General features: G+C 40.3%; 1 protein-coding gene across 2 annotated transcripts in view; it reads left to right on the top strand.

Annotated features, from left to right (window-relative positions):
* Col19a1 (collagen type XIX alpha 1 chain) overlaps positions 1 to 12,150 on the top strand; it is a 348,231-nt gene that overhangs the window by 187,138 nt on the left and 148,943 nt on the right. For both annotated transcript variants that reach the window (XM_039084518.2, NM_001421322.1), the window contains exon 15: positions 1,759 to 1,812. In XM_039084518.2, coding sequence (XP_038940446.1) covers positions 1,759 to 1,812 — 54 coding nt within the window. The remainder of the gene's footprint in view (positions 1 to 1,758; positions 1,813 to 12,150) is intronic.

The following is a 12,150-nucleotide window of genomic DNA, read 5'->3' as shown; positions in this document are numbered from 1 at the left end:
GTGTAGCTCCTGATTGCTGAGCTATTAACTTGTGTTTGCCTGTCTTACATCCTTTTAAAATCATTATTATCTATTAAAAATAAATGACTATATGCATAAAAGGTAGTTGTGGATTATCTCAAAAATATCCAGTGTTTAACTGAAGTAAATCATATTATAAAAAGGAGTGCAGGGAGGCTAATAGTGTAGGTCAGTGGAAGATTGTATGCTTAACATCCAAGAGTCTCAGAGTTCAATTTAGAAACAGCACCAAAGAATACTGTTTTTCTTCTACATAGAATGAGTTTAGATTTACTTATATTGCTTGTTTCCATCAAATACTTTTATGCATTTAATATATAATAACTTAATAGGTTACTCATAAGTATTAGAAAAGCTAAATCATTTTTTTTTACTGTGGTAGACTGTTCCTCCAGCAACTGTTGATTTTCCTTAGCCAGTAGCACTCACATTTCTTGTTGAATAAGATAGATCCCACTCAGAGGCAAGTCAGAAGAGAGACCAAAACTGTGTTTTCTCAAGACTAGACTGATGGTTACAAAATCATCAGGACACTTGTGAGCCAGGCAGGAAATGATCATCTGAAAGGAGTCAGAATGTAGTGAAATGGATTCAAATAAAACAAAACCAATCAGGCTTGGTAATTATATGTGAAGAATGAATTTGAGAGAGGGGAGTGTAAGGTGTGAGTTTGATTCCTAGGCTGAGCAATAAGACAGTGCAGTATGGTTGGCTATGATGGGGATTGCAGAAAAGAAGTTAGGGAGGGTTCTGCACTCAGTACTTGAACCAAACTTGAGATACTTGTAGATATCCAAGACGGCATGTCAAACCGGCAGTTGGCTGTTTGACTTGCATATACATTAACTAAGGCTAGTTAATATCTATAAGTCTAGATATCATCATTGTAAAGGGTCTGAAGCACACAAGTGGAGGAGATCAGCCGGAGAATATAAACAGTGAAGCTGAGTATAAAATTCCACCTACAGCCCATTTGAAGGTTCTAAGTGGAAGTAAGAAGCAATAGAAAAGATCTGGAATAACCATTAATGATTGCTGGAGATGAGGGATAGCAATATGGTCTGAGGTTGATATAGTCTGAGTCTCAACCTGACAATCTGAGAAGGAATATTTGGAATAGCAAATACCTGTAACACTCCAGAAACTTGACTTTCTAATTAATAACACCTAGGAATTCCTGGACTTTTTTATAATCTTAATTTTAAATGAAAAAATGACTTTTCTTTCATCACTTGATGAGAATAAAAAAATCATTCAATAATATACAATACTAAAAGCTACATATCATAAATAGATTTAGCTAAAGCCAGTGATATAATCATGCGCTTTCTAAAAAGGTACAAGACTCCTGTCAACAAAACTGTAGTTTTGTTTATGGAATTTAAATATGTAAAAGCTACCTTTTCTGCTTGCAATTATGGTTATTATCCACGTGTGTACTTTAGCAATTACAGGGTTTAAGTCATAAGAGGTTTTTTTTTTTTTTTTTTTTTTTTTACTTTTTATAAAATCTCTCACCTGCCTCAGATCTTCCCTTCAGTCTTTGGAATCAGGCCCAAGGACAATGAACAGCCATTTCTCATCATTAATATATTGGTAGCCTGACCTTGGAAGGGCTTGAATGACTTCACCTTGTTTTGTTTAGTCACTGAAATGAGAGTCAGTCATCACTACATTCTTTCTTGGCAGATGCACTTGCACTAGGGTGTTAACCTGCGTTCCTCTTTCTCCCCACAGGGTTCCATAGGGATACAAGGCCCCCAAGGTCCACCTGGGAAAGAAGGTCAAAGGGTGAGTAAAGTCGAAGCAGATGGTAGAGTTTGCCAATGCAGAGGATAATTATTTTTGATAAATAAATAAATAAATAAATAAATAAATAAATAAATAAATAATAGCAAACAGGTGGGCATAGGTTGTCAACTACCAAAGACAGAAACAGAAGGTTAGGGATTTTGACAGAGTGTTAAAATCAGAGATGTCTACATGTTTTCCAAAATCAGCAGCACAAATGTATGGACTGTTATTTGTATAAAGTCAGTTAGCCCTAATTTGGTCTAGAAGACTTTGGTCAGAGTCTCCATTCTCTTTTTTTATTGAATTTTATTTTTCTTGGATATTTTATGTATTTACATTTCAAATGTTATCCCCTTCCACCTTCTCCTATACCCCCTCCCCCTGTCTATGAGGATGCTCCCACTCCCACCTACCCACTCCCACCTCAATGCCCTGGCATTCCCTTACACTGGGGAAACAAGGCTTCACAGGACCAAGGGCCTTTCCTCCTTTTTATACCAGACAATGCCATCCTCGGCTACATATGCGGATGGAGCCATGGGTCCCTCCATGTGTACTCTTTGGTTGGTGGTTTAGTCCCTGGGAGCTCTGGGGTGGGGAGGGAGTCTGGTTGATTAATATCGTTGTTCTTACTAACTGACATTAGGGACTCTCTGAAATTCGCATTTCAGTACTATTTATTAATTTTAACTAAAATGAAATGGGCAATAAATGAATATCAGCTTTAATTGGAAATACCACAGTGACCATCTCTAGCCAGAGCTGAGTCTTTGTGTCTCCAACAAAAGGAAGCCCTGAAGGTTCTGGCAACTTGTCCCTGGAGCTCTTGATGCACCAACCTTAGGTCATTCTGTTACTATTTCAGTTGATTCTGGAGTCTCGTGTGTTTTAATACACTTTCTCCTATGATTGCTTATGAAGTCCATGTCCTCCATAGTGCAGGCATTACCTCCTTGACTCTACAACAGTGTGGACGAAGTTCTTGTAATAGGGTTTTAAATGACTTAATTTGGCTGCCGAAATAGAGGTCATGCTCTCTTTTCTTATCCGGGCATACTATAAATTCTTCTCATTTGCTCGTACCAATCTCATTTCTACCCTCTGTGAAGGAAATCCATGGACTGCAAATACATCAGTGTACTTCAAATATTTGAAGACCAATTTGCAAAGGCTTGCCTTTGGAGGGCTAATAAAGAACGAACGCTCTTGATTTTTCTTTTCTTCATTTTATGGGTTCCTGGCCCCACTGCAGGCTAATAGTCTGTCCCAGGAGACACTAATCGGCCTCCTGCAGGTATTAAGAATGGGACAAAAAATGTGCAGTCTTATTCAGGAACGTATCAGTATGACAAGCACACCCTCTACCATGCACAGTAGACTCCCAATGCAGCCCAAGATCCTTCTTGTCAGGAGGATGCTTTGTGTTGTAACTGGTGTGTGCTCAGTACCGTCCCTTTGTTTTAATGAAAACATCTACCCAGTCACGTCTTTCCTGGTGTATGATTGTCTTCTTATATCGAGTGTTGGAACAATGCATGTTATCTTTCATCTTCTGGATCTTTGTCTCTAATTTATCACTTGGGCATTATTTTCTTAGGGTTTTGTGGTTGTTTTAACATATATGAATCCTGTTCTCCATCCAAATGGCTCCCATCTTTAAACTATTGAAATCATTAATAAATTCTAAACAGAAAAAGACCCAACAAACAGAGACCAATAGCCTGTATTTTGTCATGGGCTCGAGCCTTGCTAATCAAAGTATGTGCAAATGTATGTGAACTCTACTTCTTCCTTGCCCACATTCCTTAATTTGTTTTGTAAGATAATTATAAGAGACCTATGAGACAGTTGCTGAAATGAGACAGTATTCAAATGAAGATGTTTTTTTTTAAAAATACACTATGAATTGGAATTGTACCTTATCAAAGCTTGTATTTCAGAAGATGGGTCAAAGAATGAATGAAGCTGATTTATTCTTCATAATTACAGAGGCAATTGTTTGAACTGTTTAGCTCGATCGCTATTTTATTGCAAATATACTCTGCTTATAAATGTGTGTAGTCCAGAATATTTTATAATACCTTTTTTGTTTATTTCCCGTGGAGAGAACCCATGTGGGACAGTAATGTAACTGACTTTCCAGTCACTGTTGCTATGATATCAAAAATGCCATGCATTTCAAAGAAAATGATATAGTAGATATTAGTCGCATTGTCCATATTTAAAAATAATTTCTGAATCATGTTCAATGATGTCTCTCCTACCATGCAAACTACTCAAACAGAAAGTGAATTAATGTAAGAATGCACCCTTGTAGATTCGTGCTTATGTCCCTAAGTGTCCCATTTCTCCTCTTCATGAGAGCCAAGTTTGAGTTCAGCCTCAGAACACATTAACTACATGGATGGGTAAGATGTAGACATGTCTGAATGCATGCGCACACATGCATGTGTGTATGCACACACACACATACATTAACATGCATACAGATAAATACATACATGCCTTCGGAAATAGACCAATAATTATTCCATTTCATTGAATTTTAAAATAGAATATTATAGAAAACCCCATGACTGTAAAAAAAACATATTCATCCACTGTCAACAGACATGTAAATTTTGATTGCAGATGCTTGCCTCTTATTAAGATTGTTAAAATAGAATATAAAACATGTGGCACGTCCATAGGACTTAACTTCCAGGCACAAAGTCTTTAGTGAAAGACATTTAATGATAAGGTTTTACCTCCTTATACTTCCTCCATGATTGCACACATAACAATATCTCACGATTAAGATGAGTTTAAAGCACAGCGCTCACATAAAGCCACACTTCTAAAGTACCGACCACTACAGAAGCATGCCAGAGTTGCTACAGTTATCCTTAGCACACAAAAGTTTGGTTGAGAAAAACACACACACACACACACACACACACACACACATAAGATTTCTATCTACTCAGCAAGAACACTGCTTTTATGAGTATTTAAACAAAACTTTGACTGAATTTTTAATTAGTTGATTTTAATTAGTCTCTTAAAGCTGTTAGATATCAGCTTACAAACTACCCATTTAATAAACTATAAAATTAATGTTCTTATATTTAAAGACTGATCTTAACTTCAAGAATATTCTATGGTAATGTGGATTTGAAATTTCTGGGCATGTTTTCTTAACCTGATTTTCATCTTTGTCTTATGCCATTAAATGTTTAACCTAAATGTTTTGTAATCTTGTAAGTAAAATATTTGACCAGGACTTTTAATCTTTCTTTGGAGGGAGGAAGGTATCAAGACAAGATTTCTTTGTGTGTGTGTGTGTGTGTGTGTGTGTGTGTGTGTGTGTGTGTGTGTGTGTTCGTGTGTGTGTAGCCCTGACTGTCCTAGAACTTGCTCTGGTAGACCAGGCTAACCACAAACTCACGGAGATCTGCCTGCCTCTCTCTCCACAGTGCTGGGATTAACGATGTATGCCACTGCCACCCAGTGGTACTTTAAATCCTATATGTTTTATCAATCAATGCAAGTTTTAGATTTTAGTTAATAGTAAATGTCTGTCTTATACTATGGATACAGCATGTTTGAGAGTGGTGAGGGAGGGAAACCTATGTGAAGGCCTGGAGAGTGTTCAGCCCATGAAGAGAACAGAAGAGGAAGGAGGAAGGTACCCAGGACACAGCACAGCCAGGACACAAAAAGAGAGTGCTTTAACAGTTATGGAGAACTCAGAAGGAGTAAAACTCACATCAGGAGCTAGAAAGGTGTGGCAGTTGTTAATAGGGAATGTTCAATTACATAGCTCTTGTTTTGCACTTACAAGGGTCTCTTGCTCTGTTCCCAGGACCTCCATAGTGGTTCACCAAGGTGTAATTCCAGCTCAGGGTTTGTCGTCTACAGGCTCCTAACCACACATGGTACATATACAAGTTACATGAGTGTGGGCACAAGCAAACACACATGCGCGCACACACATGCACCTACACATAAACACACAGTTACACACAGACACACACGAGCATGCACATGCCTGCATATACACAAGAGCAGCAAAATCAGCAGAGAGATGCTTGTTAGAAGAAGCCAACAGAATCAGTGTTAATTGAGAAAGACGTTATATTTGATCAAGGGGCAAGGCGTTAGAAGAGAAATGAAAGACAGGGAGGGGTGAGGAGGTAGAGGGCAGATGGTGAGGTAGCAGAAGTGGCAACAGGAACCAAATAGAAGCCCAGGAAAGAATCCTAGGAAGTAACATAGTTCAACTGGCAGATCACGTGTTCGTAGACGCTCCCACAAAATCACTCAGGAGAACTGACTTTCATAAAGATCGCTCTGAGAGACAGATTCCCTGTGGATCTCCTTATAATGGAATATTTTAAAGTATAAAGAGAATAATTACTTAATATAACCTTCTACTTTTCTTATATAAACACTGAATATCATGTCTGAACAATAGCAGTTTAAATGTGTTTTTTTTTTTTAATCAAAGGAATCATCCCAGATCTCTTTAAAACAGTAAGGAACGTTTATTAGTGAGTCAACTAGTTACCCCACCAATGTGTGCTTTGTGTGGCTAGACAAAGATCTTGCTCTTGTTCTCTGCTACTAGAATCTAATTTGAATATTGGACAGAAATACTCATTTAAAATTTCTACACTCTTCTCCAGATCCCCTTCAGTCGTAACCTCAGGTTGTCCTATGTACCTACGCCTCATCTCACACTTGGAAACCTTTGTCTTGATTGCTTCCCTGGACACTGCAGTGCATACAGATTTGACTTTCCCTCACAGTGCTAAATCCTGGCTCTGTCTGGCCTCAGGATCCCTTGCATTCTACAAAGCACAGAGAACTCGAGCTTCTCAGACCCCAATCCTGTCAGGTGGTAGTCCATTGCACTTGTCCAGATTTGATGAAAGCAAACAGGATCAGATTTCCTCCATTATGGTGATACTGGGGCTAAAAAAAATGACGACGGAAAACCAAGGAGAGTAGCATGTCTGCCTACTGCTCATGCCACAGGCAAGACGCTGTTCAGTGCGGAGGCTGTCACCTGGACTCTGAGTCCACCTTGATGTAATTTAAACCCAGCTTGCTACTAATGAGCTGTGTGGTCCCCAGTGAGTTCCTCTGCCTCTCTGTGCCTGTTACCTCAGAGAAAATGTAGATTATAATATGACCCACCAAGGGGTCAGACCATAGATAAGGTGAGTGCAGGAAACCAACATCATTTTTATCCCCAGCCTGCAGATACAGCGATGTTGGTGAAAGGGGAGGCAGAGCACCACACCTGGCAGAACTTGACGAGAGACACCGCGTAAATGATGGAGAGAAGCCATTCAAGAAAATGACTTCTCACTGCTTTACCCCCCAAACCCGTTTCTTGTCACTTTCACTTGAATTCTGCCTTTCTCTGGGTGTCTATGCCCCAGGATAAAGGCAGCATTTATAATAATAAAATCCTTACAAACATGAAACAGATGACTTCCTTCCCCTTGAAGGGGAAGACGAAGACTAATGTCCTCATTGTAGGGAAGCTGAGGCTTCGGACTTTGATGGGTAAATGGTGCTTGCCTATAGATTTACTAGAATTCTCATGGCAAACACTTTGCCTCCCTTCCTTGCCTGTGTCTGATCTGGTTTATATGCCTTACCAAAATAGCATAAATCACACATATGATGTTCTGATAATTAGTGGGTTTATTGATCCTGCTAGGACAAAGGCCACTAACACCACTGCTTCCAGGAAACTAAGGGATAGTGCAATGCTCATTCGAGCGAGCTTTTCCTTAAGCCTGTCTGCTTGAGTTTACAAGACTAAATAACAGACGTGTGGGGCTGCGAGCCTCTGGCCTGGCTAGGTGCGTGGGTTCAGGCAAAGGAAGAGAACTCAGGCAGGGAGAGGGAACAGCCTTCTACCGCCCACACTGCTGGTCCTTCTCCTGTATGCCACTGCTGCTTCAGTTGCTCAGGCCAGACTGAGGCAACAGAAGACTGACTAGCCGGTAAGGGGTACAGGGGAGCTTCTGGCAGCGATTTCAGGAAAGCAGAACTCTTCCCCAAGCTGTGGTGTTACAGGTCTTATGACAGAAACTCTCGGACAATGGAATAATTCCTGCACACCTTTAATTCTAAACATGACTCTTAAATACAGTTTTTGGGTCAGTGTCTTAAGGCAGGTACTTCCTACTCGTTTGGCCTAAGAGCTTGGGAAGACATCATGTACATATATGGAGACGTGGTCCTGCTTCTACAGCTGATTTGTTTTTAGCCTACCTGTGGTCACCTCCTCACCTGTGGAGGAGTTTGGGGCATTGTCCTACGTGACTGATCTGTCTTGAGCCTATGTAACCTGTGGTTACATCCTCACCTGTGGTAGAGGGGCATGTGTTGCCCTATGTGACTGGTCTGTCTCAAACCTCTTTACAGAGGTCTGTGGGGGGCTGCAGCTATGAGAGGCCCTGATCTCTTGGCAGACTGGGAATGTACCTGCCGTCCCTTAGGGATTCAACCTATCTCAACCAGGAATCAGGGTACCTTTCACAGCCCTCAGATTCAGTGTATATACATGACCAAATCTGCACGCATCTCCGTATTCCACTTTGCGGAATTCCATAGCAGTCTTTTGGCATTTAGCATCTCCCAAATCTGCATCAAATAGAGCTGCTGAAGCGATGAGTTAGGAGAAGAAGGCAGAGAAAATGCCCTTGACTGTTAATATCAAGTAAATGTCGGTAAGGGTGGATTTGGGTCTCAGCAATAAACATCCTCTGGTTTTGCTTCTTGCCCTGTGCCTAATGGGAACTATAAATCCAATAAACAAGATGTAGGCAGACAATGTCTAACTCAGGCTAATTGAAGTGAGGTGAAAGGAGACAGCACATGGCATGGACTGGACTTCATGAATAAAAGCCAGCCTGTAGATCAAGTTAATGTCAAGGCTAGTTAATGGCAATGTGTCTGTGGGCTATTGTGGTAAAATTCAGTCTAATTAGTGGTGCCTGCCATGAATTTAAGGCAAGAAAGATAAAAATGTTCCAGAAGCGGTGAGGAGGAAAAATGATTGTAGCCTATGGTGACAATTCAATACTTATGTAGACAGGCAAGACACAATTGGCCAAATTTCTTATATCCATTTAAACAGAGGGACAAGTGACATGATTTGTAGTGGAATAAAATGACTATACTCCATTTGGTGATTAGCAAAGAAGAACCATTTCATAGTTTCTGAATGGGATTCTGCCTATGAATGGCGTGTTTCTGTGGATCCATGTAAGAGCTGTTCTATGTCATGAAAGAACCACATCATGGAGCCTCCTACAAATTAAAGACATCTTGTCTCCGATGTCCAGAGATTCTGAAAGCTTCAGGGGGATTATCCTGGGAGAAGGGTAGCAGTCCCATCAAATCACCAAATGTAGGGCAAACATCAAAGTTAGAGGGGAAAAAAATGGCAGGGTCATTCCAGCCCATCTAATGAAACTGAAGGCATGAAAATTAAACAATTCTCTATGTGAGACCACGTCATATATTTTTACATAAAAATTGTTTATTTTGTGGTCCTGTATTGAAAGAAGAAGGGGGAGAAATAGGAGGCGGACGAGGAGGAGGAAGAAAAGAAGAAGAAGAAGAAGAAGAAGAAGAAGAAGAAGAAGAAGAAGAAGAAGAAGAAGAAGAAGAAGAAGAAGAAGAAGAAGAAGAAGAAGAAGAAGAAGAAGAAGAAGAAGAAGAAGAAGGAGAAGGAGAAGGAGAAGGAGAAAAAGACGAAGAAGAAGAAGAAGAAGAAGAAGAAGAAGAAGAAGAAGAAGAAGAAGAAGAAGAAGAAGAAGAAGAAGAAGAAGAAGAAGGAGAAGAAGAAGAAGAAGAAGGAGAAGGAGAAGGAGAAGGAGAAGGAGAAGGAGAAGGAGAAGGAGAAGGAGAAGGAGAAGGAGAAGGAGAAGGAGAAGAAGAAGAAGAAGACCTAGATTCGCATATCTTTAAAATGGAGACTATTGAGAATTCAACTGAAGCACCGACCAATGATCCACTTTAAATTTCATTCTTAAGGCCACACATCAAAAGGACAATGGTGCTGTTGATCCTTTTTGGTCTCCATGCAGAGAATAGTGCATTCCCTCTTCCCATGACCAGTTTATCTTGACACCAGTCCATAACCAGAATTGCCTGGCCGATGGGGAAGACGGATGGATGGCTGTCAGAGTCAACCCGTTCCAGCTGTGGGATTAGTTTAAGTCATGACTGCAGGAAAACTGCTTCAAACGCTAATGTAAATTAGTTTTATCACAACTCAGCTCTCAGGCATATTACGGAATTAAGCCGGAGGCACCAGAGAACGTTCTCTGGTGACAGGCATGCACTGAAGCATCCTATCACTGTTACCTGCTTAGCCACAGAAGCACAGAAGTGGGATGAGAGGAGAAGAAGCCCTTTCTTTGAAGGGAGCTGGCTAACCCTTGGCCGTCAGTGCCTTTTCTGCATCTAAGTCACACTGAACGCCTCTGTTAGCTTTGCCAGGGGAAACGTCAAGCAAAAAGTTTTCAGCCATTCAAGAGGCTGAAAATATGAGTGTGAATGGCTGCCCACACCAAGCACAAATGCAGAAACAGCAAAGAGAATTTTAAAGATGCGATTTTATGGCCTCATGACTTAAAAGGCAGAAAGTTACAGTTCAAACCCCAGCTTTACAAAACTCTAGCATCTCGCATAGCCTTCAGAAACAAGGGGAATCTGAAAGCGAGTTGAATGCTTTTATCGTTTGCAACATATCATGCTACAATTCTCAAAATAAACGTGATAGTGCAGCAGCTGAAAGGCGATTGGGCGCTTCTCTCCCATGGGATTCACGGTGCTCCTCAGTCAGTTTTGAAATCAACAGAAAAAGAAAGCTAATGGTTTGTCTTTTCTTGTTTTCCTTACAAAACAGTAAGCTTTTGGAATTTTTCTCATTAGAAATTGTGGATGCCCACTTGAGACTTTTAAGAAGTTCAATGCAAGCACATCCATGAATGTTTGTACTTACATGGCCGTGTTCACCGTGGTAGTCTTCAGAGTCACCACAGTATGAGAGAGATGCTGCATAGCTTTCATTAGCAATTCCAGCATCGAAGCTACATGCTAGGCAACTTCCACTCAGAGCACTAGCAAAGGTTGCTTTCGTATTGCTTACGTCAGAGATGCTGAGAATATATCTATGGGATTGTGAAGCCATGACTAATGAATATCTATAGAAGCACATAAAAATTTGAATGCACACGAAATTAAGATATATATTCCCATAAATAGTAAGTAAATGCTGTGTATGCTCAATTATAATGACACTTTAAGAAACGCAATTCTTGGAGTTAAGAGGTGTCTAAGTCATTGAAGGCTGGAGTCACAGCCAAAACATCAAGACAAGTAACTGGAAAAAAAAAGGACAAAAAACAAGAGACCATTTAGAAAAATGATTGTTTTCTTCTGATCATGACTTTACACTTTCCCTTGATATGCTTTGTGAAGTGTTCAATATAAAACATTTTTATATCTTAAATATTATAATGTGATATATCATGCTATATTAAAATTTTATACCCTATATATTTGGCCATGTTAATAGGTTTTTATCTTTAGCATGTATGGTTGTCACCTGAGAGGCTCTGCTAGAGCCCTACTGATACAGATGAGGATGCTTGCAGCCAATCATTAGACTGAACACGAGGACCCCATTAGAGAAGTCAGAGAAAGGACTGAGGAGCTAAAGGGGTTTGCAACCCCATAGGAAGAACAACAATATCAACCAACCAGACTGGCCAAAGCTCCCAGGGCCTAAACCACCAACCGTAGAGTGCACGTGGATGGAACCATGGCTCCAGCTGCATATGTAGCAGAGGGTGACATTGTCTGGCATCAACGGGAGGAGAGGCCCTTGGTCCTGTGAAGGCTCATTTCTCAAGTGTAGGGGAATGCCAGGGCATTGAGGTGGGAGTGGGTGGGTGGGAGTGGGAGCATCCTCATAGAAGCAAAGGAGGAGGGATGGGAGAGGGGGAAAGGGGGAATAACATTTGAAATGTAAATTCATAAAACATCCAACAAACACACACATACATAAAATATTCTTTTAAAATAAGTGAAACTAAAGTCTGTACACCAAGTTGGGTTGGGGGGAGGAACTACTTAACAAAGAGAAATAAACAAATAGGGACTTGAATTACTATTTTGTATGACATGCCATGGAAGTTAACTGGCCTGGAGTGCCTTAAAAACAAAGATATGAGCTATCCTGATTCAAGTGATTGTCTAAAGAAATCTGTGGGCAACTGAAACACACAGAGAAAGCAAGAAATATAGAAACCTGTGATT

This window comes from Rattus norvegicus, chromosome 9, assembly GCF_036323735.1.
Source record: "Rattus norvegicus strain BN/NHsdMcwi chromosome 9, GRCr8, whole genome shotgun sequence".
NCBI lineage: Eukaryota > Metazoa > Chordata > Mammalia > Rodentia > Muridae > Rattus > Rattus norvegicus.
The sequence above is the reverse complement of the archived record's forward strand: the minus strand, read 5'-3'. Positions and strand labels throughout refer to the sequence as shown.